This window comes from Aquila chrysaetos, chromosome 10, assembly GCF_900496995.4.
Source record: "Aquila chrysaetos chrysaetos chromosome 10, bAquChr1.4, whole genome shotgun sequence".
Lineage (NCBI taxonomy): Eukaryota > Metazoa > Chordata > Aves > Accipitriformes > Accipitridae > Aquila > Aquila chrysaetos.
The window spans coordinates 36,751,088-36,778,206 of NC_044013.1; the positions used below are offsets into that span (position 1 = coordinate 36,751,088).

The 27,119-nt window shown below is 41.0% G+C and overlaps 1 protein-coding gene across 6 annotated transcripts; it reads right to left on the reverse strand.

The window, feature by feature from the left end:
• Positions 1-1,552: 1,552 nt before the first annotated feature.
• Positions 1,553-27,114, reverse strand: LOC115347391 (merlin-like). 6 transcript variants are annotated; one of them, XM_030028760.2, is made up of 20 exons: positions 27,065-27,114; positions 25,631-25,735; positions 22,256-22,504; positions 20,647-20,761; positions 18,733-18,858; positions 18,244-18,366; positions 14,427-14,510; positions 13,540-13,608; positions 13,241-13,323; positions 11,927-12,002; positions 11,335-11,472; positions 9,503-9,577; positions 8,610-8,723; positions 8,045-8,167; positions 7,248-7,465; positions 6,243-6,345; positions 5,381-5,508; positions 4,623-4,773; positions 3,696-3,905; positions 1,553-2,680 (listed from the first exon to the last, which is right to left on the reverse strand). In XM_030028760.2, exons 3-20 carry the CDS (start codon positions 22,261-22,263, stop codon positions 2,645-2,647), a joined length of 1,980 nt encoding a protein of 659 aa, XP_029884620.1. In that variant the 5' UTR covers positions 22,264-22,504; positions 25,631-25,735; positions 27,065-27,114; the 3' UTR covers positions 1,553-2,644. The 6 variants fall into 6 exon arrangements, with proteins under 6 accessions (XP_029884620.1, XP_029884619.1, XP_029884618.1 ...); XM_030028759.2 differs by lacking the exon at positions 27,065-27,114 and adding an exon at positions 26,701-27,050; XM_030028758.2 differs by lacking the exon at positions 27,065-27,114 and having other exon boundaries at positions 25,631-26,583.
• Between the last annotated feature and the right edge of the window lie 5 nt (positions 27,115-27,119).

The following is a 27,119-nucleotide window of genomic DNA, read 5'->3' on the forward strand; positions in this document are numbered from 1 at the left end:
GGAACATACAAATTGGCAGAGATTCCCAAGGAGCAATGCAGGGTTTCTGAGCCAGGTCTTTCCGAGCTGTTGTAGAGCTAAGCTGTGCGGCAGAGCGGCATTGCAGCACCATCTGCTGACTGCTGCTTGCAGGTCTTCACCATCATCAGTTGTATGTTGGGCCACGACTGTTCAAAGATTGTGACAGCATCATCAGATAAATACCTCGCTCTTTAGGGTAAGAAATCTTGCAATTACTGATTAGAACAAGATACCTGTGTTCTCCTCCCTGCTTTGGGAGACACCAGGGCTCACGCTTCTCATACTTTCTTCAACTGAAACACAATCTCAGATGCTCCTCAACATAGCTGTAGCTGCCTGTTTTAAGAAGTGGTCAATACTGCAAGGGAGTACGAGCATCAGAACCACCAACATACAAAGTTTAATTGCTGCAAATATTTATTTAGGTTTTAAGCAAACTAATGCCCGGGTGGCACTTCTCTTTGCAGTGCCCTCCCAGCAACAGCCCAGTACATCTGACTCCATCTGTGGTTGTGCAAGCATTTCTCCAACAGATCCCAGCTCCTATTGCCCCATAGTCTAATCCTGCAAACACCCATACAAGTATGCAGGGACATGGTGCTGCACATAAGCAACACACAGCAAGAGTACCTGCAAGCCAGCAGGCTGAGAACAGCTTGTGCACATAGGCTTCATTTTTAAGCTGGCAGCAGTGTGACCCTATCTTTTTCTTCATTGTGATATCCAGGACCAAGTCCAAAGAAATAAATCAGTCATGCATGTGGAGCAGTTCTCTTCCTCTATGCCCTATATCACGATGCAGCTCAGTTACAACAGCAAAAGGAAGCCCCAGCACATGTGGCAGAATGAGGGTACAAGCTTAACTATCTGTGGCAAGACACAAAATAAAATTAAAAAAAAAAAAAAAAAAAAAAAAAGAGGAAACAGGAAAAGAAGAACCAGGGAAATCCCAGCACTCCTCCCCAACCCCAAATCCAAGAATGCCATGTTCAGGGTTGTTTTGTACGGTTTTCCTCTAGGACCATTTCCTATCTCACCACTGTCCAAGTTCTGGCCAATGCCACCTAACCAACATTAGGACCTTGACAGCATCTGCCTCTTCAGTCTGACACCTCTGACAGCTTCTCCATCTCACACACAAGGCTCTTCCCAGACAGAGCAGAAGCTATGCATGTAATAGCCAATAGTCTGCAAACATCTCATATCAGACAGAGCTGTGAAGAGAACTGACACACCCCACCCCCACTGCCAACCGAAGGCAGCAACTACTCGCAAGGCTGAGAAAACGGACAACAGGACACCACTGCAGATCGCCGTTATGTGCATCTTGCCACGTAACTGTCATGACTGGCAAAAGTCTGAGAACAGAGCTGGCTACAGATGCCACCCTCACTGTGCTCTCAGTCTGCTGCAGTTACGTACAGAGGAGATTTGTGTGTTTGTTCTTAGAACTTGCCTTGTTAACATTGTTGTAATATTGACACAACATTCAGTTCAGTTGTTATTAGCAAGTGGAAATTGAAGCTTTTTATTGAATGTGGGTTTTTTTAATCTTAGCTTTTAGAACAAGATACTTAACAACATTAATATTCATTTTTACATCACGTCACACGCTCAACTGTGCTACTACTTTAGCTACAGCTGCATATTGTCTGCCTCCCTAGAAGTCCTCAGACTGAAGATTTACTGTGAAACACACACTTAAACACACACAAAACCAGAAAATGCAAGTAGGTTTTACTAATGAGGCAGACATTTTGCTGCATACACCTCTCCATCAGAAACAAGTCCAACTTTAGCAGACACCAATAGCATCTTTTGTCTTTGTCTAATTTGGAAGCTGTGTTACACAGAACTGGGAAACAAGTTAATGTATGCAAAGTTTGCTGGAGCGGCAAAAGCAACAGAAAGTGCTTGATCTAGTGAGAAACTGTAAAGAGAACAGAAGCTTTGCATTCCAAACAAAGGATTCCCCCAGGAACGAGAGGTATTTGAAGATGTCCACTTCTACATCTGGAATTAAAAGCTGAGATTTCTCACAGAGAAATGCAAATCAATTAGGCGAACCAAGCAATGTTTGGGGAGTAAAAGGAAAATATTTGGCAGGCAAACACTAAAACGTTGAGCAGCTCTGGGGGAGTCATCTCCCATGGACCAAACCAAAAACATAATTAGTCTATTGTGTAGGTAAACACCAAGCTCACGTACAATTTTTTTCTCATCCCAAACATCTCCTGGACACTTGCTGCCTAGCATCCTTTCTACAGAAGTACAATACCATACTGATAAGTCAGTGTGGAAAAACACCTGGGGGAGGAAGGTTTAGCAAAGTATAAAGTGTTTCTTCAAAAGTGCATAAGTAGTAAACAACACTCCTCTGGGTTTGTACGTTTACCATTGTACCCAAAGACACTAGCCATTTTACACTGGCAATTTTAGCGCTCCCAGCTTACGCTATCTGCTTGGAAGCTGAATGGCACCACTCTAACTATAGCACCATGTCTCTTAACGCTGATGCCTGTCAGCAGACTGAGCTGTGCAAGTGTCCCTGTATAGATGCATTTTGCAGCAGCCAAAAAGATGGCCACCAGGTTCTACCAGTCTGGTAAGGAAACGAGAGGCTTCAAATGTAGATCACATCCGAGTCATGCTGCTGAACCTACAGGCAAATCAAATAGGAAAAGTTAGTTTCACCCTGAACTCCTACTTAAAGCAAAGTAACTCCCTTTGGTCCAGTTCTTCCTTCACTTCTGACTGTAGCCTTTTGCAAGATGCCCTGCAACAGCTTTTTCTTCCTTCTTAAAACAGGCATATTTGCCTCACGCCAGCTATTTGGATTAGGTTAATCTTAAAAGTCGCTTCTGTTGCTTGCATTAGAAAGAGCTGCTTCCTCATTTGTTGCTACACTCAGTTGTGTTCCTTCTAAGCGCACAATCCTGCAGATTCAGGTCTTGAATGCTATATACTAGACCCTCTAACTGATCCTAAAACCCCTCAGTTTTGTTCATATAAAGCAGCAGCAAATACATCAAGCTTTCTTTAGTCCCAATACCTTGCACAATTAGCATTGCCTAAAGAAAGCTGATTTTCTTCCCACTGTTCAAGACCACACGCCCTTACAGTTCTTGAATGCATACTAGGTTCTCCATTCTAGTGAAATTTAAAAGCAGGTCATTTTTTCATTAAGACCCAGCTCATTAGCTCTTCAGGACTCTGACAGGGGACACATTGGAAGAGAACTGAACTGTTGGAAGTCTTGGCATTTATTGGTTTCTTACTCCCTGCCCCTTAAAACCAGAAGACAGGCACAGTATGTTTTAAGCTCTCTATAGCTGGGAGCACATTCTCATTTCCAAGCCTGGCTGATACAAATAAAATTTAACACAGATCCCCCTACTGCATTCAGGCATCTCCGTTTCATTTACCAAAGCTTACAGCTTTGCATTACAGCTTAGATCATAAGTGCGAAAAAACAGGTGGCCTCAAGTTATAAACAGTCCCAAATGGTGCGCCAATGCAGGGTCTCCAAACCCAAGCAACAGCCATGCATTGACTCATCATTTGAGAGGCTGTGACAGAGCTGGACAAAACAGGTCCCTAAAGCCAGACTCTTTACCTCTCTGAACTCTAAACTTTTAGTCAACATTTGGGAATTTACTTACAAATCTGATTACCTTTATAATCTGTTTTCTGGGTCCTGTGCCCACACTGTTGGCAACCAAGGAATCTGCTTGAAAAGATGACTTTTCCACTGGCACTGTGTGTTGAATTTTGTTGGTACAAGGCCAGCTGCTTGTAGTATTTAACAAGTAAGCAGGGAAAGGTCTTTGAAGATTTATATCCAATGAATCTCCAGTTTCGAAGGTTTTAATCCATGATGGGGTCTTTAAAAGAAAAGAACACATGGAAATTTAATGCCCTCTCTATATCAACACTCATTAAGCCAAAAAGAACATCAGATGCGTAGTCAGAAAATAAAGGCCATCTTCCCTCAATTTTTCCAAGCCTCCCTTCTTTCTCCAAAACCATTGACTCAGAGCCATTTTTGCTACATGTGGAACAACCTAGAAAGACAAAGCCAGCCCTATTCTTGCACTGGTTCAGGAAGAGGCTGGAGCATTTATATAAATAACAAGAAACTTACAACAAAAATCTGGGTTTAGTTCCTCACTTCCCTAAAAAAAAAAAAAAAAAAAAAAAAAAAAAAAAACCAAAAAACACCACCAAGACTTTTATGACTTTCAGCAACCACAAAGCACATAAATGAGAATGTGACACAAACTATGAGGAACCACATTTAAATGTGTTAAGTTACAACAATTTAGTTTGCTCAAAGATCTTAAACCCATACTGTGATTTCATAATCTGTAAAATAAGATGATTATTTTTTGCTTATGGTACTGGCCTCCCGCCCAGGAAAAACTTCTTAGATTTTGTTTTGACATGAATTTTCCTTGTCTGTGTTCACACTTTAATATTTTTACTATCAAGGGTACTAAACCATGTGCCTTGAACTGAAATACAGCAACTACCTTTGGCACACCCACACTATTCTTTTATGGTTCATGCTGAAAAAAGTGGCAGGTATTTAGGGTACATACATTTCCTAAGGAGCGATCCAAGGATCCTAGTACTTCATTCCAATGACAGTTAAGCCCAGACTGTTTTTCTTCTAGTTTCAAAGCATGAATTTCAGACTTCAGTTCTTTCAGTCGATCTTCGAATTTTCTGCTCTTTTCCAAGTAGTCTAGCCTGTAGTCCACACATTGGGGACAAAAAGCTTATTGGCATGACATAGGTCAAGAACAGGTGTGTGTAGAAGGAGGAAACAGGAAGTTCTTTGTTTCATTTTGGGGTTTTGATAGGCAAAATGAAGACTGGCCCACATCAGCCTGACTCCCCTGACCCAGTGAGAAGAGGGTTCACTTCCACCCTTCAGCATTCACACACTTACTAACTTTTTACCAAGCATTTCCTTCCAGACCAAGAGAGGAAAAGCCTCTCGATGTATTAGATCAACGCAATACCACACTTCAACACTAGAGGGAAACTTCTGTCCTCTAACATGCTGTTACTCCAGCAAAGTACTTGCCCCTGACATAATCTCTCCAGGACAAAAGGGTTCTGGACTCGTCATGGCTTGATACCACCAGAACACTCTTCCTCTATGTAAATAACTAGTCTTACACAGACATAATCCACACCAGCTCAGGAAAAGGACTCCAGCCGTGTGTACAAGTAGGAGGCCATCCTGAGTTGTTAAAAGGATGAACCGTGATTCCCAGAAATTATTTTTTTTCCTTTCTGTACTTTCCATGATTAACATTCTCCTTTATTTACACCATAAGCATACTGATACCTCTCTCTCTCTATCTCAAAGGATAGTCTCTTGAGGTCAATGTCCTTCAAATCCAGCTTCATGGATCCTTTGTCAAAGTTGGCATCTCTGGTGTCAGTTGGCGAGTATTGCGGGTACTTGACCATGTGCTGAAAGAGGCAACACAAGCTCTGTCGGTAAGATCTGATTGTTCAGTTTTGGGTTTATCTCCCCAGCTTCTGCAAGAATGCCATGCTGAGCCATTTCATAAGTTACCCATGGATTCTGAGACACACAGATGCTCCTGCTGCCCTTCCCCTCTACCCGAGTGGCCCCAGATGAACTGCTGACATCCACAACCCACAGATCCAAGGGCAGAGGAGTATCCTGGCTGCAACATTCTTATCTATTTCAGCAGAGAATGGAAATCCATTCTCAGCAAGACTGGAGCAGAAGAGGGAGCTGGTGCACGTAGCCTGAGCGCTGCCTTCTCGCTGGAGACAGCCTCATCTGCTTTGCCTAAACACACTGATGGGCAATTTGCATGCCAGTACAACACAGCTGGCTCAGTACAACGACCTCTGCAAAGTATTGTCTGACTGACATGGCACAGACTAAGTACTAGGCATGAATGCAGGCAAGACAATCTCTCCACCCTAAGTCCCATCACCAGTCCTGTTTTTAACTTTCGTCTTGCCTTTCTCATCATCCTGACTCACTGCCCTGAACAAATACAACTTCCATCCTAGCCACACAGTGTTTAAGCACCAGTTGGTCCAATAGGTGTTTGTCCCCCAGCTGGATGCAGACATGCCTCTACTCAGCTTGATGGGGGCTATAAAAATGCAATCAACGTCTGACTATCTCTGAAGATGAAATGGTGCCCAGGAGAGCAGAAACTTACAGGATAATTAAGCCTGGTTATGTCTACGAGTTTCTGTTTTGCTTTCCGTTCAGCCTCTCTGGCTTCATGCAGATCTTGTTTCAGATGCTCTGCTTCCTTGGCTCTGTAAGACAAATATCCTGACATGACTGGTTGATGATTTCCAGTATAAAGCAACACATGGATTTCAGAGCTATGCACCTCACTAGCTTCCAGAAAACAAGATCCATTACTGCGAGTGATTCCTTTACCCAAGGACACTTGTGGTAGGATGGTTACATGGAGAACTAACTGGACACAGCATGACACATGCTTTCAAATACAATCCTGCACAAACTGGCTGAATTAACATGTTTTTCCTACTCCTAATTTCCATGGGCTCAGTTATGACCTGCTGATACAGATTGTCCAGGCTGTCAGAGATCCTCCCTGAGGTAGGGAGAGGTGCAACATATCTGCTCTTTATTTTGGCAAGCTTTTTGGCAGTATCTTAAAACAAGCAAAAGGCCCTTAATAGCAAGGTTAAACATCATCTGTCAACACTGGTCTACTCTGCATCTTCATGCAGCACAGTGTTATGGAACATGGTAACACTTACAGAGTGGTTTATGTTCCACACGAGTTTACCTGGTTTAGACTTCTCAAAGAACTGAAAGGGATACAAGAGACCATCACTTGGTACTAATGAATGAAAAAAGCCTCATAACTCACAGGGTATACAGATTGGTAAATTCAGATAGCTAAGTAGCCAGTGGTCTTTTGACAACGCTAAGTAGAAAATGCTTCTGCATTCTGGATCTTTAATACAAACATCTCTAACACCTTGCACCTGATCCTCTGTAAAATTCTTGACCTGCATCACAACCACTGGTACCAGGTGGAACAAACAAGATGCAAGAAGGCTTAGTCACTATGAAGTGTTTGGGAACAATCCCTCCCTCATGGGCTTAGCTCTGAGAAAAGCAGCACGAACTCCACCCAGGCATCTCACTAGGAACCACACAACCTCACTCAAGCAAATCTAACCTCCGGTCAGACTCCTTCACCAGCTTCACTGCTATCAGCTCTGCCTCCCGCATCTTTTGCTCCATCAGGCGTTTCTCCTCCTTGGTTTTCAGAGCCGTGATCTCCAGCCTCTGTCGCTCTTGCTCAGCTTCTGCAGCATTCTGGGCCAGCAATTTTGCCTCTTCCTCTGCAATCTGAGCTTTCTCAGCCAGCAACTCTGCTGCTTCCTGAGATCGGAGCTAAGAAGAAACAATTTTTCTTAGTTACCCTGTCTAGCTTCTACAAAAATCACCCCTGCAGACAGTCAGGAAGAGGACATCCTTTCCCCCAAAGATCAAGTGATAGAAGTATTATTCCTTAAAATAAGAAGTATAGTAAACATAATTGTAGGGTCTGGTGTTCCTCCTCTGCTCTGGAATTGCCTAACTTCCTTCCTGCCTCTCACCTCCACAAAGCAAGGAGACACGTTTGCTTAGAGTTGGACAAAGACATCAACCAAAAATTGAGTTGGCCCCTTCAGTTGCCAGTGCACCATGCCCCTTTCTCCCCATTTCAGCTCCAGGATTGCTTCCTTTCTTCCCTCTTTGCCTGAAGAAAGCACTATGAACAAAATACAAGGAGCAAATGGCAGTTATGGAAGATCAGTTTTCCCAGGTATTCCAGCATGCCCTCTCCACCAGTGGTCAGAAACTCTCCAGCCTTGTCTGAGCCATAATTCCTGGTATCTCACAGGAGCCATAAGGAAAAAAAAAAAAAAAAGCTTCCAAACCAAGAAAGCCCATCAAGCACAAGAATATTCAGACTAATGTGCTACTCACCAGGGCCTCATTGGCCTGCCTGGCTTCATCTTCCAGCTGGAAAAGACGCCTTTCCAGTTCTTCTTTGGCTCGCTCAGCTTCTTCTCGGAGCTGCTTCTCCCTGGCCAGCCTTTGATTCTCCATCTGGAAATAGAATGAGCAATACCACTTTTGTGGGTTTGCAGAAGAATCTCATCTGGGCCTGAGGCACCACAGCAAATGAATCTAATGAAGAACGGACTGCTCTCTAGCTGGTGGACTGATATTCACCAGAGACGCAATACTGAAGCTGCTTGCACTTTGCAGCACTGAACTCCTCTAACAGGTAATACTGGTTATTTCAGTCTGCTGGGAGAGCACTTGGATTGATCGGTTATGTACCCCAAATCTTTGCAATCACCTATTCAGTTTCACAAACATCACTTACATCCTCAGATGCTGCATACACACTAGAGCTGTTCCCGCATTCAATCCTGCTGCACTTTCTCACCTCCCACACACATATTGATGCAATGCATGGACAGCAAGGGTACCAGCTGGAATAATAATCAGTGTTTTCAACAATAGAGGAGCAGAAAGAATCTACCTTTTTTCTAGCTTTTTCTTCCCTGGCTTGTGCTTTCATTTGCTGGATCTCTATTGAGTCCACTTTTCTTCTCCTCATAAATAGGTCGTGGTTTCCAATGCACAACTGCAAAATCTGGATAGGAAAAGCAAAGCAAATGCGATTTTGATGTCCTTGTGTCCCAGCCAGAGGGACAAAGAGCCCCACATTGGCCTCACAGGACAGAAGCCAACAATTCTAACTTCAGCACAAGTGCTGGCAGTTGCTTCCCTTCCAAGAAAATCAGTACCCAGGGCAGGTTCATACCCAGGTACATAATAGTTTAGAAAAGTTCATAACGGGATGAGGGGTTCCTTGTGTCCTTCATCTCTCTCTGGTTCCATTTTCCTGAATAACAACAGGCAACAGATCCAGGCCAAAAAGATGTAGCTGTAGGAGTAGTCACCTGTGATGGCCCCTCCACAAGCTCACTGAGAAGTGACCCAGCCCCTGTGGTTGTGTTAGGAAGCAATCAGTGATGATACAATTAGCCAGTTGATTAGGTCCCTTCCTTGTTGCTTCTCCCAAAAAAGGAGAGGCAGTAGCTGATTAAGAACCCACACCAGCCAGCCACACAGGCAGATGCTGCAGTGGCTTTGCACCTTTCCATACGCTATATCCTCCTGTTCCAGCATCTGGAATTCCCTTTGTGATTTGGGCCTTCTTTCACATCTCACTTTCCACCTATCATTTCCCCTTCCCAGAGAGGGCAAACGTATGCACCCTGATTCCCAGACAGAACAATCCTCAGGAAAACATGTGCTGCAAGTCAATGCTACCTGGCTTCCCCATAGGTTTTACAAACAATATTTCTCACTCAGATAACAGTCAGTATTACCAGGCTCAGTTGCAAAGAAGGAAAGTAGGACGCTTACCAATTTGTTCACTTTGAGTTGAGAGGAAAAGAACTTGAAGACTTCTGCTTTTTTGTCAAGAGGTTTAATAGTTAACTACATAGGCAAAAGAAAAAAAAGAAAGGATACACAGTAAGAAGGAGGAAAAACAAAGCTGAAACTATTAATACTAATGCAAACTTTAGCTCATCTCCACTTCTCTCCAGGGAAGCAGTGATTTATGCCACAAATGTGGAGAGAGTGATGCAAAAATGTTTTGTTCAAAAGAATCAGAACCAGGGCTGCTGTTACACAGGTTCCTCATCTGCTTCCATAGCAGGCTATGTTAGAAGATAAAGCCTCCCACAGACCCACCCCGGTGCCAGTCTGGGTGGTGGTTTTCACAATAATACCACCTGTGCATTGCAAACTATACTAAGAACACTGGAACATGCACTGGTTATCAGGAAAACAGAATACATTACTAATCCCCAGAAGTAATCATGTTCTTCAAGTTAGGAAGATGTCGAACACCTCTCTGAACACCAGTCATTGCAAGTATAAACAAAATGTATCAAGGGCCTGAAGGACTTCTTCTGACTTAGATACTAAGTCCTGGAGCTGTTGCTTTCTCACATTTTCAGTCCTATCCCCCAAGCTGTTTCCAAAGGACATGAAGAGCTTTCATGCTGCCAGGTCAGTACACACTGTTTCACTTCATATGCTGTGCTTGGTTTGGCTGCGTAACAAAATATGGCTCCATTCTTTAAGATCCTGTTTTCTGTGACTCATGGGTTAGCTAGCACTCTATTCCTATATTTCCTTTACAATGCAATGTATAATTTCAGACCATCGGAGTCACCAAGATCATAACGTCCTACAGCTTGTTTCACCCCGTAGGTAACAACCGGTTGAATGTATTGCCTTGCGAGGAACAGGGCTGTGAATGTGTCACTGAATATAATGGAGCTTTAATATAGGGCTGCCCAATTTCCCAACAATAGGGAGTTAAAGCAGCTTATTCACAGACAAGAGGGGAAGTTTAGTGTCATGCAAGGACCAAAAACCTCCTGTAGGCTGCCCTGCCTGATTTAATGTAGGCACATTTAACTCTGGACAGCAAATCCCATCCTCAATGTTTTTGAAAAGATCCACAGGAAGTGGAACAGGCTGTACTGTCCTTTGGCTGACAAATTCCAGGTATTCCAGTACCAATGTAGTTTTTCTAGTTTTGTTTTTCTGATTATAGCCTTCCATGTAGCCACATGATTTGTAAAGAGACTAAATTTAACCCACTCCCCACTGTACTTTCTACAATTAGAAGATGGGCCCTGAAATCACAGTGAAATTGCAGTGGTAGGGTTGGGCTGAAGACTGAAGTCATGCACTGACAAACTGGCAGAATTCAGGCAGAGAAACATGTGTTATCTCCCTGCATGTCTCCTCTTGCCGCTGTGCTTCAAACCTCATGTCCAAGGACACCTTCTGCATGTGAAAGTGGCATTAAGTCTTTACAGATCATCCAATTCCTGCTGAGATAACTGAAGAAGCTAGTCACAGTGGCATTCATAATATCTACCTTTTTCAGAGATCAACACACTTGTTTTGCAAAGGACAAGCAGCAGGGAAGGAACCAGAATAGAGGGCTCCACAGTTTTGGAGAGCTCAGAGCAGCCTCTGGCTCCTAGGGGAACCAAGGTTATCCAGCGCATCTGAAAGGCAGGTCTGTTATTTTTATTTCTGTAACAAAGCTTCCTAGGATTTTCCCCTTCTCCCCCAAATTATTTAAACAGAGACAGCTTTCAGCCTGTTCCAAGAATCCCAGTCCACACCCATGCCCATATAAAAAGAATAATATATCAAAGCCATCATACCTCTTTCTCACTATAGGAAATGTTTCTGATAGCACTCCACTCAAACGACTTATTTGGAGAGAACCTGTTATTAATGCTGTAGATATGAATACCTTTGGCATCAACTCCAAGTAGGAGATCTGTATGGTTTTTATTTTGCTAAAAAACAACAGATATCAGTAAATGCAATTTATGGTGACATTAAACAACCACAGACAAGAACCACAGTTATTCCGATACATTTATATTTATCTGTATTTTTATGAAATCGATGTTTCCACAAAATATTATGAACATTGTCACTGCTAGCTAATAAACCCCATCCTCTAGGTTGACTATAGCAGCTCAAACTTTTAGTCTATTTCTCCTTCTTCCTATTACATACCCAGAGCTACTCAAGACCTTTGTCAGATTGTAAAACATTAATCTTAACTGTTTTATTCACCTCCTCATTTAGCAGGCAAGTAAACCAAGTCGGGACAATCAGTACACAGCCCACCAACAGCACAGAAAAGCAGAAATCAGGAGTCCCAGTTCCAAACTCCCTGGAGGATTTTAAAAGGACAGAACCATCATCTACAGCAATTGAAAACTGCTAAAATAAAACACTTACAGCAATTGGAAAATAATTGACACCATACATTTCCAAGTCTTGAGCAATTTTCAGGTAGTTCATCTCAGCTTCATCCCTAGAGAATAAGGCCGTGATTATACTCGGAGATTCCTTTCCAACCTTTCTCTCCTAGCTGACTCTACATTTCCCACTTAAAGAACTGGTAATCTGGTCCTTTGTACTTTCTTTAATTTTGCCATCTTACTCTCAACAATACAAATAGGATAATAAGAACAGCATCTACAGAATAAAGACAGATGTACCTATTTTGAACCATGTATAGTGTATTTTTTATTAAAATTCAAGTCCAGTCTTATCCTTGTGTTAGTTTTGCCACTCCATCATTATTATGTCTTGGAGACCTACCCTACCATTGTTTTCCATGACATGACAATATTTACTTCAGGAAAGAGAGTTCATTGAGAAATGAGTCCTGAACAAATTCTGAACAGAGCTTTGGGCAGAGGCCAAAGAAGGGTGAGAATCTCTCCACCCACCGTTCTTCTCCCTTCAAGGTGAGGCATCAATAAGTCTTGAGAAAAATATTCAGTAAAAATAGTGCTAAGCAGCATCTAGAACAGCCGAAGAGAAATTGAACCACAATATTAGGAAAGGCTGCCTCTGGGTGCCAACAGCTCCTACTTCTTGTTTAATTGAATTTCCAGCCATGCTGAATGTCTTGAAGTAGCTGAATGTCCACATGGACAAGCACCAAAACTCAGTCCTGGAACTATGATGCCGTGTCTTTACTCTTTTGGTTCCTTGCCAAGTATGCTGACACACTTTTGAACCATGATTTTCACAAGGTATAAAATATATCAGATTCATTGTTTTTATTCTAGGGGGAGACTGGTGTGATATGGCTCTAGAAAGGCAGCTGCTGCATAGGGCAGACACACCAGCAACTCCAAGTAGCTAATGGCCTTAAATGAAAAGGCTAAACTCTCAGCACTAACTGCAAATTCAACACAAGTCAAACTTTCTGCAGGAATTTCTCTGCTGGCATACATGGACTCTGATGAGACAGGACTCCTGTTTTAGATATGTTCGGTCGTGAAGCTCTGCAAGAGCCCTCAGCTTCTTTGCTCACTTCAAAGCAAGTCCAGTTTACAAGCACTTGGAGCCCTACACAAGACACTTTTTACCCCAGATGAGTTGGTGTTTCTATCCTTAGTTATAAATTAACCTATTAACATCACAGTTTGGAAACCAGTGTTTCTTTGCTTACTCTACAAAAGCCAAACTTCACTGAAGACAGCAAACAACCAGCTACTGAAATGTATGGGATTTCCAAAGATGAAATTATTTCAATACCTGGCAATACCCCTGTGCTCAGCATACCAAGCAGTAATCTTTTCTTCCCACATCTCTGCTGTCAGCTGATACTGCCTGAGGACCTACAGAGAAAGGAAGGAGTTTGGTTTCCTTTGAAGATAGAAATACATGTGCTGCCTCTCCCAAACAACATGAATGCAGCAATGCAGTTCACAGCTCGGTCATTTTGCCAAGTTCAGGGCAGATGCAAACAGTTTCTAATGCTCTGGTTAATCCCACAGCAGTACCTGTGTTGCAAAGAGTAGATCCAAAGGTTTGATTTTATACAGAATACTTACCCTTTTGGGTAAAAGTTCATCATGGGCTAGAAAGCCTGGCTCATGAAAGTTTGGGTCATAGTCACCATACTGTCCCAAAAAAAGAAAAGAAACCAGTTTGTTAGATGCAGAGTGCTGAAGAACTTCTTGCTTGCATAGTCTGATGCAATCGCTTGAGACAATTTTGGTTTGGTTCTCCTGTATACAGGGTAACACGTAATGAACAGGCTCCCCTCATCGAACTGTCCATGGAAGTTACTTCCAGCCTTTGTGCTATGCACGTGGCTCCAATACAGCCACTAAGGTGGCCTATAACCTTAGACTTCAGTCCTAGTCTGCAGCTCTCGGTAAGTGCAGATATGAAGGAATCTCCCATGATTTCATACCCTCCTTTGAACTACAGGCTACGTTCAGGAGTATAAGCTCCCCTACTCGTACAGCCTACTGCATATAAGCTGGGCTGCTGCAGAGGGCCAGCATTGCTAAGAATTTGTGTTCACCTCCTGCCATTGTATAAGTTTGGCACTTGGTGACATGAAGTGAACTGTGTTCTGAGAGATACTAAAAAAACATCATGTCCTTCCACTGTGACCTCTGGTATCAGCACCTGCTGTATCCATGGGCATTTTTTAAAACAGGAAATAATTCTAGCTGGCAGAATGATTACATTAACATGTTAGGTCCAAAGAAATCCCCGAAGTTGCAAAAGCATAGTATATAATACCAAAATCCTTGTAGTGGCATCTAAATCTTGTTTTTCTTAGCTGTGCTTGTAACTCCCAGGATGACCTACTTCTTTAATAGCAAATTTTGACACTGCTGTGTTTTACATACCACCATGCATATGTGTTGGTTAAAAAAATAAAAAAAACCAAAAATCAATAAAAAAGAGCACTTCTATGACAAACCTTGGCCTGAACAGCATAAGAAGCCAGTAAAACTGTTGCTTCTGGAGAACAATAGATCTCCTCATCCAGTATTTGTTTCTTAACCTAAATCAAGAGGAAAAGGGAGCAAGTTAAAGAAGCTCAAAGCCAGGACTTAATGTCAGGCTTGAAATGAAACTAGACATGCCCAGACTATAACTTGGCACCAAACATCACCGTTATGAGTTAACAACAGCAACAATAAAATGGCATTCAGAAACACAGGAAGCCTTTACTTAGCATCACATTTAATGAAAAAAACCCCAACTTTTGAAAGTTAGTGTCTTAATTCTAAGTTCAGAAATGTCAGTCAGCTATATCCACGCATTTATATAAGAAGTCCTGAAAAAGAATGTGTTATAAAACATGAATTTTTTTGTCTGCACTTCATTCCCTTTAACAATTCTTCTTTTTCTTCCTCTCTTTGGAAAAGTTAGCTTTACAACATGTAAAACATCAAATTTTATGTTGGAAGGGACCTCTGCAGGTCATCTAGTCAAAGCAGGTCCAACTAGACCAGATTGCTCAGGGCTGTACAGCTGACTAATACTGCCAGGGACAGAGACATACTGAAAACCATAACAGTATGTTCTCAAGCTTTCCAGAATGAGAGAATAAAGGAGACCTCACAAAGGGAAGCTGACTAATAGAGAACTTAATTCATTCAATTACAGTGGTCTAAGCACAATAAAAACATAGGGGCTTAAAAATAAAAGCCCAGTATAAATGGTAAAGGGTCTTTTAACATTCTTTTCATTTTAATAATCTATGGTGCTACCAAGATCAGAGGCATAATAGTTTGTAGGATGTTGCTTGATTTTAAATCAGTTGGGTAATTTTTACTTGAAAACCTAAAGAGGGAAGGGGAAATTAATCTTCACAAATCCTCCTCTCAGGTGTAATGTATTTAGCCTACTAACAAGCACAAGACAAGAAAATTTTGCATAATACACAGTCTTAAACATTTCCAAAAAGAAAAATTACTTGAGATAGCAGTGAGCTACCTTCACAAATACACTTTGGCACTGTAGGTACTGTGAACTGAAATGAACCATCAAGAAAGTTTTTCTTTTAAATTTAGTCTCTGGTGAGCACAATATATGAACCTGAGTTATAGTACAGGGAAAATTCTTTCTAAGCTGTTAAAATGGAAAGAATGAAAAGACTGAAAAGACTTTCTTCCAAATTGGAAAGCTCCAGCTTTCATACTCTGTGGTGCAAATCATACATTTCAGAACTTAGAACAACTTAAGATAAATCCCCCATAAGTGTCTGGGTTTTTTTTCCTGATCAGTTCTTACAAGGACATTGTTGTATTTCTTTATGAATGAGCAAATAACCTAATCTTTACACAGACAATATTTAGCTTTAGTCATTTACATTTATTCACACATCTTGCAAAAAGCTGTTATGCCACATTAATTTGCAAAGGTCTGAATAGTCAGTAGAGCTGAAATCTGTAGGCATCCAGATGTCCATACATGTTTTTCCTATTAACATCCAGGTGTGATCTTAAGTTCTTATAGTCAGGAAACTTTGCAAGTTCAAATTTGTTTCAGTCTTGTTTTTCTATTCTGGAATGAAAAGAATTTGCTAATTGCATATCTGCTAGTCAAGGCAGGTTCAAGGAGAAAAGAAAAGTGAAAAAAAAAATCAGGATTAGAAGACTAGGAAAAGAGTTCTGCCTGTCTCATCCCTTTCCAAAATTAGTTTAAGAAACAAATTGCCAAGTGGTTAAGGGTTCTGGATGAAGTTCTAGTTAGTATATTAGCCCTTGGAACAACAGCATTTTCCCATTACTTCATTAACACATCCTCCTCAGGGAACAAGTGTATTTACTGTGTTTGTTTACAGATGCAGACTGAATTTATTCCATACACCCCATCTACCTGCACAGACACATACTGCTAAAAGCTACCAGAATAAAGCAACACACCACAAGGCTGTAACTTGCAGAGGACTCCACAGTAACTCAGGAGAGAAGCTGGATGTCACAGACATTGAAACAAACAGCTGACCAACAAGTGACCATCCAAAACTCAATGCTCCTATACCTATTGTTACAGCTATGGCCTGTTGCTGCAGCCATGGAGCCACAGCTATGGAGCCACAGCATGGCTTTTCCTGATTGATGCATCTTTATTTTGGTAACAAAGCATTGTACTCCAGAAATTGCTGCTTCACCTACTTTTTAATGGAGCCAAAAAAATCCTAACAATTTCTGGGACAACAGAAAACCAAGTGGCAAATAAGAAAGCTGCCTCTGCAAAGCTACTAGCATCAATGCATGTGTGGGGTTAACTTAATTCCTTTTACTGGCTTCCATCTCATGGAAATTTGTAAATCTGGAAGAACCACCATGGTGTACAGATCAAGCTGTGTTCACACAGCTAACAACTCTGCTCTTGAGCACATTACTGCTATCCTGCAACTCCTCAGTAGCTGCCCCTATGGCAGAGCTGGAATGGGTTCTGTTATCTGTAATAAAGATTTGTCAGCGCTGGGGATTTATTCTGCTAGCATGAGTAGCAGGTACCCAGTTCAATGGGGCAGGGAAGACAACTCCAACTGGCTAATTTAACTGGCAGAAGTCAGTGTGTGCAAGTCTGGACATTTCAGAATACCACCAAGGGAACAGCATTTCTCATCCAGGGCCTATCAGACAACATGATGATGCCTCCAGACTTTGTCTTTGAAAGGATCACACATTGTGGTGAATCTTCTGTTTGAGTCGTAGCTGTCTATGCTGCTCCACTCCTTTTGAAACTTGCTAGATGAACAAACCTATATTTCAGAATAGCTATCAAATTCTATGATCTTTTTTCCCTACAATCCAAAAAGAAGACTTAAGAAGGATAGGTTAGGGAGTTCTTGTTTTCTAGTGATTGTGCCTTCTACAGTCACACACAAAAGACCTCCCAGTAACCACCTGGACTATTTTTAGGAACTCACAACTTTTAGTTTCAGGGATAGGCTGTAGTCACAGGTCTTGTTCCATCTGCAGCTGATATGGGTGAAGCAGCTTATTGTCCCCAACTGCTTAACACCATTCCTTCCCTCTTCTCCACCTTCACAACTGCCACTGTAATTGCTTGTGTAGTCACTCCTCCACACAGTGCATACATCTAATAACAGGTCTCTTCTAATTCTGCTCATTTTGAAAGAGCTAGGTTAGGGAATGGTTACACAAGAGATTACACCAGCAGGTCTAAGACAACAATGACAAGGAGCTGTTGAGACTCTCTTCATCCAACTTAGCTGCAGCCAGAGCAGACCAGATGACACAGTCCTCAAAATAACTTCTGAAGCTGATAAAAATCATGGCTTCACTTTATACTTCTCAGCACTGACCAGTTAGGGCAAAAGCATCACAGTTCTTCAAGCAGTGCCAGCCTTGCATGGATTTTTTTTTTTTTTTTTTAATACCTACTATAGGAGCAAAACAAGTCTGGAATATCCAGATCTGGAATTATCACCCAAACTGTTAGGTGTAAAAGTTATTTTACATGAAGCTACAGGTCTCAGCAATTTGACTCCCATTCCTAGCAGAGACAGTAAGAGAAGCCATCGAGAGAACAAAAATCTGCAGAAGGCAAACAACATTCACCTTACCAGTACACAAAACCACAGCAGTCAGGAGACATGTTTCTATTTCATAAAAATGACCTTTACAGAGACACTGATACAGCTGAAGCCAGCAGAACCATTCTGAGACTAACAGCTGCCAACAAGATCAAAGACAATACAAAAGGACTGGTGTAAATATAGAAGGAATTAATGGTTAAAAACTGTTCCTGACCTGAAGGAAGAATAAATGCTGGGTAATTTCCTGTAATAGTTCCTCTTCTACCTTCTCTGGGTAGAATTTAGCCAAAAAATGAAAGCTAATGGGATCTTCTTTGGGGATTTCTTGATCTAAAACCTGTTTACAGATAAAATAAAATCAGCAACAAAAAATAGTACATAAATGTCTCAAAATAATATTCCAGAGGAAAATCAGAAAGCAGCCAATAATCCACCTAAAGCAGCCTTTCCATATTTTAGAAGGAAGGGCGATGCTGAGTTTTAATCTAATAGCAATCAGTGCATATAGTGGTGATTGGTGTGTGTCATACTTTAGGCCAAATGTGACAGAAGCAATCAAACAAATAACACAATGAACTTTAGTCTTAAAAAAATTATACCACCTAAAATTGAGTTGTCATGTAACACATTCCTTTAGCTCCTGTACTAAAAAAGTCAATCTTTTTATAAGTACAAAATTACTGTGATTCTTTGTTTTCTATACCTTTTTGTCCATCTTTAACCAGGTGCACATTCCTTTTATTGTGTACTGCAAGCCAAAGAACCAAGTCTCCCTTAAACCAAGTGCTCGGCACACCAAGTCAAACAAGTCCTTTCCCTTCCACTTCATCTAAAAGAGAAAAAGAAAATTAAGAAAAACAGGTATGTCTTGAATGAATTTGCTACAATTTAGGCAAGGAAACTAGGCTACCATTTGCCTTTCTCCTATGAATTCTTATTTCACCTTTAGCTTTTCAATGAAATATGGCTACTGCTGTCTACAGCAAAGGTGAAATAGTTACAATGCTCTACCTCCTCTTCCTCTTCTCCAGAGGAATATTCACAGAGCAGCTGTAGTCATTTAACCACAGCATCAAGCACTTTTTGAGCACACAGAACGATGATTGTACTATTGATTTCCTAGGACACAGCAAGGCTTTACTAATATTTGTAAAAATCTTATTCAATAGTTTATACAAATTGGAGAGACTGAAAGAAGGCCAGGGGAAATCAAAGGAGTGTCAGGGCACAGTGCAGAAATGCCAGACAATGAAAGCAAATCCATCTTTCATATACTTCAGCTATTTCAGTGGCACCAAGCCAAGCCTTTATGCTACTCTGATTTAAATGAACAGGAGCCTGTCTTCTAGAGTAATTTAGTAGCCTGGCTCCATAGAGAGCAAACTTTGATTAAAGGTCCCAAAATTCACACACATATGATGCCTCATTTTTTCACTGAAGAGGCTGCACATCTGTTTCTTCTATTGGCTACATGTTAAAAAGATGATTTTGTCTAATTGCATGGGTCAGTCACTAAAAACTTAATGGCAAAAAAAAGTAAATTTTAGGCAATATTTGGATGGAAAGCAGGAAATCATCCCAGCAAAAGAGCAATATTTGGGAAAAAGAGAAAGGTAGCAAAGGAAAGAATACATTAAGCTGGATTTGTTAACAAAGACTCTGATCTCTAAATCAAATTTTCCAAATCTTTTATTTTCACAACTCTGCCTGCAAGTATTCTAGATCAGTAAGTCACAGAAGTGCACTGCTTCTGACTAATCTATTCTGTCTCTGAGGGACCTAGTAAATTAAATACTAAATGCCCCACAAGACAGTCAAGTCTCTCATTAGAATTGCCAGTCCCACTGGACATCACTTTTCTAACTCAAAATAACTGTATGTTTTGTTTGGGGTTTTTTTTGCCTTTGCTGGATGAATAGGAATTAATCAGGCATAGGTCTGTCTCCTCAATAGTGCAGACCAATTCATTTAGCAGTTGACCGCTTGCAATATTAGTTTTCTTCCATATTTTTCTGCAGTCATGATTCCTCTATCCAATTTACTAGATAGCTGTAACAGAAGAAAAAGTTAACTTTTTCACTTGGTCATTTTTCTCTTCTGCCCAAAGATAGAAAACAGCCACTGTAGTTAAAGAAATAAACTGGTGTTTACAAATGGCAAATTTTAAGAGAATGTCCCAGATCAACTGAGCACAAAAGTACCATTTTATAAATTATTTTATAAGCAACGTCTTAGGACCAGCTCTGACCAGACTGCTTTATCCAAGCTGGCAGTGTCTTAAAGAGTTGCATCACTTACAAAAAAAAGAATTTTGTGGAGAAGTAGGTATATGTACAAACAAGCCCTGCATCATGTGCTAGAATGCTTATAAAGAAAGCAAGCCTACTGCTAATTTAGCAGTGTCACAAATGGATTTCATGGAAACAGCTTTAAATTCTGAATAGTCAGAGTTGTTTAACAGAAGAATGCACCTGAGACTATGTAATCCATTGTTTATAAAAATAACAGTTCAGTTTTAAGACCATCCATGAACTGATAATCTGAACTTTTCAAATTTATGTATTGCTAATACAAAGGTTAGTTTCCATCTTTCTAGCATTCTGCTGAGGACTCTTACCTCACAGCTGAACTCCATTTCAGCATCCACTGTTATAATTTTTACTTTAAAAGTCTTTGGTTGTTTCTTCTTCAGGCCTCGGATGGACATATTTTTTAGTTTATGATAGCCACACCTGAAATTGAACATGTATTACATTTAGGGCTGGAAATTCAGTAACATTTTCTTGGCTAGATTCCAAAGTAGGATGACTCCAAACTTGCAGAACAAAATCACCTTTAAATATGCATTTTTGTGTCCAAGACAGTAAGAAAGGAAGTTGAGACAAAAAAATTTAGTTTGACCTTTAAATTTAGTTTGCTCCTTAAAATAAATTGCTCCAAAATGTCATTCCTGTCTTTCCTCAGACCTTGGCAAACATTGGGTTCCTACAGTACTAGAAAGAACATCATTCAGACCTTATATTGCAAGATCCTGCGGCCTGCCTCTCACTACGGCTGAGGACATCTAGGGAACCTCCAATCCAGCCCTCGTGCTCCGTACAATCACCCACGTCCATGCTATTCAGCAGTCTCTTGCAACAAAATTCTGCAATGGATGGATGTTTACAGTTTCATAAAAGTGATAACTGGCTTTTGAATAATGCCAACAGAATTATGACATTGCTCACATATCCAAGCAAAATTCCCTTTCTCAAAGGTCTCTGCAGCATGTACCAACACCAAATGCATCAGTGGAAGCTCCGCTTGTAAAACACACAGTAGAGTGCTACATCATGTAGCAAAACCTTACGATATCAAATTCAACTCAATCCTTTTCCATCAGTTATGGCTCCTTGAGCAACTAACCTATTGAGTTTCTTTACAACATAAGATCTTAACTCCCCGAAATGTTACAAACGCCAAGAACATATGCAGTGAAATTAAGCCAAATTTACCATGTTCTCTTGGGCATACCAACTCACAATGATGAAAGTTATTGAGAACAGAAATTTTCCCAGTGGAGTTCTTGTGAAATGAATTTAATTTTGCAGAAGCCTACAGAAAATTCCTTCACAAATCTTCTATTCTAAATGCAGTTGACTGCATGCCATCAAGAAAATTGAGGATACATGTGCTATTTCCACAGCCACAAGGATTTTGTAGATACCATTCAAACCAAATGTTGAAAGTTGGGGTTAAATGATAGTGTGAATCTGCACTATGCAGTTCTTGGATGTTTATTTCTGAGCACAGGAAATCAGCCTGTAAAGTTTTCTTCTTCTTTTTACTTTATAAAAATAACAGCTCAGCTTACACAACCTAGTTAGTATCTGTGAATTATATAGGTCAAGAAGAGACAAGGGCATTCTTGGTTTCCTACAATATAAGACTATTACAGTGTGGCAGACTTCCAATCTCTCCTTAAGGAATTCCAAAATAAAGTTCTAGTTTCAACTGAAAAGTTCCATTTGTCTGTACCTTCCAGGATTTTATAAAATATCTTGTCCTCTTCTTTGCTTCTGCTGAGCTCTAAATTGACTTGCAAATGTAGCAATTATTTTCCACTTACTTTGTACATGCCCCTCATTCAAAAATTTCAAGTAGCTAAGCAGGAGATAAAATGTATACGGAAGTTTTTCTTTTCAAAGTGTAGGGAAGTTGAGGCAGAGAACAGATGAGTTAGTTACCAAATCATATGGATATCAACAGCAGAGTTGAGAACAAGTACTTCAGACAACTCAGAGTGGGGAAGAAAAGCTCAAGAGGAAATTAATCTTTCTGACACCACCAAGACCAGTTGAGGAGTCCTCTCGCTCCAGTTGGCTCTGGTAAAGCTTCTGCTGAAGTCTTGTTCAGTTTGGGGCAACACACTTCAGGAAAGATAACGGGGTAACTGGAGAGAATCCAAAGGAGAGATCCAAGGGCTAGAAAATATTCTGTGGCAAAATGAAAGTACTGGTTAGTGCAGAGAAGGGACAAGTGTGGTGAGACATTATAATGTCTGCTCTTCATGACCACAATGGTTAGGACAAGGATTAATGGGCTTAAATTGCAGACAGGTTGTGCACTGAGAAAATTCACTAACAATAAGACTATTATGATGCTAGAAAAGCGTGGGATGGAATTCCTATCTTTCTGATCTTCTATCCAAAACAGTGTGACAGTATCTGCTCCCTCCTCAAGACTGGAGGGAACTACACGCCCTCAAAGCACTCTCCCCAAGCTGGTCCTTCTGCTGGTGCCTGCCACCAGTCCCAGGAGAGGCCAATTCACACTACAAGAATCAGTGCAAGCCAGGGTGCTTCACAGATAGGCATATGCAGAACCCAAATCCCATCATCCCCCGGGGTACCCCCTTGTCCTCAGGGAATTTTTTTTAGAGGAATAAAAACAGATCTTGCCACAGAGTGTGTTTCCTCTATAATTTAGGCAACATCTCTGTGCACACTACTGAGCAGACCTTGGGTGTCCTTGCTATTTAGCATAGAAAAGTGTTTTCAATTAAGGGGAAAGGAATATTTAAAAACCAAAAAATGACCATAGTAGTATGGTGTAATGTGACTGCAGTAATACTGACAATAAGAGCATCATATGAAAGCATCCAAAACAGCAGTAATTATTCCAGTAGGTTTTTGATCTCTAATCTGCAAGCTGCAACACAGCTAACAGCAAAATTATATTTTAACCTGTTACATTCCAAAGGTCTTTTCTGTCCAGTTTTCTTCAAAACAGAGAATTACTGTAAATAATTGTACCATTGGATACAGCCGTTAAAGCACAAGAACTACAATACTGGAAACAACCCCTTCTTCTATTAGTTCTAGAAGAAACACCAATGGCTGAAGACAAAGGAGAAAAAAGCTTCATAATTCATTTTTAATATGTAATTTGAAACGGCCAATTGAATTAAACAGGAACTTGGAGTTAGGGCCAGTACAGAACACTCTCAAAAAGTTTCATATGGAAAACGCTGAACAGATAAAATTGAACAACTGCAGAAGAATGTACTAATTTTCTCAAAATATGACAAAAACACCAGAGCCCTTCATTTTGACTTTGAAGTTCCTTCTTTTTTCTTGTATAACCTGGTTGAAATGACAATATAATTTGTTCAACATTTCCAATAGCATTTTTTTTCCTTTCCAGAATTTTTATTCCATGGAAAAGTACATTCTGACTCACAGTGAAAAGGCATTTTTGAATATCAAATTTTCCCAAGAAATGTAAACTGCATTTTAATCAATAGCACTGGTAAAGAAATAGAAAAGGTTTTCACACTGAATACCTTAAATGAATGTCAGATACTGACAACATAAGCAAAAGCACTTAACAGTCAAGTTTTTAGAAAAATAACTTTTTCAAATAAGAGAAATCTTGCCGAATAAGGCAATCTGGGTTTGCAATCTTTGGTTTAAATGCAAAAGCAATCCACTCTCTAGATCCCTGTTAATAACAACATTTAACTGTGAATCATGTGCAACGTGTTTCAAGATAGAGTTTCTGTCACTGAGCTCCAGTGATTTATTTCTGCAGTTGCCACAGGGATCTAAGCTCAAGACCCAGGATCAGAGCATGTCATAACCTTACCAAATAACGCATTAATCCAAAATAGGGCGGGGTGATAAAAGATTCCTGTCCAGCCAGAATCTGGGAACAGATAGTTCAGAAGCTGTGAATGTCCACAGCTTCACCCGCACCTTATGAAAACCAACAGAAAGGTGATAAAAGCTTTACTTGATGAGGGGAACAGAAATGCAGTGATGAGGAATATAATTCGCAGGAACTAAACGCTCCTGACTCTACCTTTTAGCATGTTCATGTCTAAGATGAAAGAACTGATATCCACCAGCTCTGACTGGATCATGGTCTTCTCCCTTCTTGGCAATGAGAAAGTAGTGCCTGAGCAAAACATGGGGGTGCAAGGGAAACTGGGAACAGCAGGCAATAGCAAGAAGAACTGGCAAGGTGACTCTTGCAAGGACTGATGCTTATCTATATCACAGCACTAGATGGGCAGTCATGTTACACCACTATGCTGCACACTTATCAAAATGGGAAATAACCCACACATCAGATGCCACTTACAGTATTAACTGAACAGTACCAAGAGAAAGAAAATGAAGTCACTGTTCCCCCCCAAAAAGCTGAGTAAGTCCACAAGAATTCAGTACATTAGAGGCAGACACAGAGAAATATCTCAATAAACAAGCTGTAATTAACCTTCCCAAGAATGAAAGTACAATTTACTTTCAGTTTAGCATTTCCAAGGTGAACGGATGGTTTGCAGGGCTCTCCACAGGATATAAAGATTTCTCTTCACATGGCACTTGCTCTCAGTGACAACTGTGTGTGAGCTATTACCCTCCAATCACACTTTGGTCAGCCACACTCAAGTGAAAAAGCATCTGTTTTCACACACACACAAAAAGCCAGCGGCACTTTTTAAGGTGAGACCTCCTTAGTCTCAGCTGCAGACAGGATAGGAACTAATGGCAATTGTGAGACCCCTCTCTTATACCCCCACAAGCAGTCTGCCCTTAAGAATCAGCACATGCACAGGGGCAGCAATTGTATCATCTGCTAGCAAAGTCCTTACATGAGCTGGAAATATAAAACCCTCAGGAGTGCAGCATGGTTTAGAGAAACAAGGTTTGGGAAGTACTTTAAGAGCCACCAATAGAAGATGCTTGAAGCATCAACTGCAAAAGTACATTAACATAGTTACTATTACCATTTAAATGTCTCCTGTCATTGCTGAAATATTTACTGCAACTCTTACATCGCAAATCCCCCTGGCTCATTATGTTTCTCCCAGTTCCTGAATTTCTATACTTAAGCTCAGAAATTAACGCAAGCAATTTGAACACAGACAATACAGGAAAGCGTTGTGGGCTTTTTACAGTTGTTGACTCACACTTCTGCCTGTGCTCCCTGCCCTGCCCAAGTAACAATATAAGCAAAGAATTCACTGTTTTAAAATGGATCAGCAATATAAAGGTTTTTCTTACCTCTCAATCTAAAAAGAAGTTATCTAAAAATCACCAGCTGGAATCAAGACTTACCTCACAGATCATTTTCTGAATGAAGATAAGAAAAAAAACTCTTTTTAATCCAAAATTCTGTATTTTTCAGCAGACCTCAATATCCAGCCTTCACAAGTTCTGCCACTAAAATAAAATCCAAGAACAACTTTTATACTTGATTCCCTTTCCTTTGTTTCCTATGAACTGCAGCATGTTAGCGCCCTCTGAAAAATCAAAGAATTGCTTTCCCAGGTGATATGAAAGGCTCTTAACCATTTCCTGCCTGTGCCAGCAAGGCTCCTCCCAACTTCTCCCCACTGTAATTCAAGCAATAAGGCACTAAAATAAGAGAAGCCCATGAATCTTGACTTGGATATCTGTAAGAACTGATAATGAATGTACAGATAACTCCTTTGATAGTATTTGATCAAACTATTTCAACAGTGTCTCCAGCCATACAAAGAATAGCCTATTCTCACCCTACCCAGCCACCTTAAAAAAGGAAGCTGCACAGTGTTGTCCCATTAAGTGAATACGATTCCCTACCTGCCTTCTTCCTGTGGTGAGAGATGATGGGACAATAATGCCTACAGAACAAGCCTGAAAAGTGGGCAGCAGCCAAAATACTTGCCAGTAGAAAAAGATAAATGAACTCATTTAAATAAAAAAAGGGACGGCCTCAGCTTGAAGTCACAGGAAGAGACCACAAGCTCCATGAGCTGCCAGGATCACATCACCTCAAAGGCAATAGCAAAATCAAGACTTTTTTTGCTATTATTCAGTTTGTAAGGTTGGGGGTTTTTTGAACCTTCCTTTTTAGATACATATTTACAGAAACTGAATTTCTACCAGAGTGTGGATAAGCAAGGACAACAGGCCAGCTCTCACTTCATACATGTTACAATTATTCCAGATTTACATGGGAAACCTTCAAGATTTGTCTCATTTACATAACTTAAAAGCAGGTGGAAAAGCACGCTACTTCCCGTGCAAACAACAGACCTCAGTGCCATGCAGCCACAAGAAGAGACTGCGCTGTCAGTCACCTTCATCCCCTGCAATTCCAAGTGTAAAATGGCCCCTCAACTCTCACACCTCTGCCTCCTCACCTCCTTCCAGTACCTCCAGACCAAGGCCTGCTGCAGATTGTGTCCAGCCCTGCAGCACCACACATTGCTGCTGAAATGTAGCACCCACATCAGTTAGTTATACCAAAAACCAGGCTGGATTCGGCTGTGTGAGCCCACAGGGGCCAGAGGTAGGGCAGGTCTCCCCAGAGACAGTGCCTCCCTGAGGAAGCGGGGCCCACAGCCAGCACCCACTCCCCAATCTCCCCAGGCTGCAGGACCCCCAACTCCTTCAGCCCGGGAAAGGAAGAAAACCTCATTTCTATCGGCTTTAGTCTCTCACTGCGCGCTGAGGCTGCCTCAGGGGCAGCAATACACCGAGCCCGCTACCACCCCAGCCCCTCACCCTCTGCTGAGGGGGCCAGGCTGCCTGCCTGCGCCTTTAAATCCTCCCCAGGAGG

What these genes read in the sequence shown, in the direction of transcription:
- LOC115347391 (XM_030028757.2), bottom strand. An exon ending in CTTATGCTGTTCAGGCCAAG is followed by an intron (nt 13,609 to 14,426) that starts GTTTGTCATAGA and finishes TTTTTGGGACAG; the next exon opens with TATGGTGACTATGACCCAAA. An exon ending in CCAGAAAACAGATTATAAAG is followed by an intron (nt 2,681 to 3,695) that starts GTAATCAGATTT and finishes ATTTGCCTGTAG; the next exon opens with GTTCAGCAGCATGACTCGGA.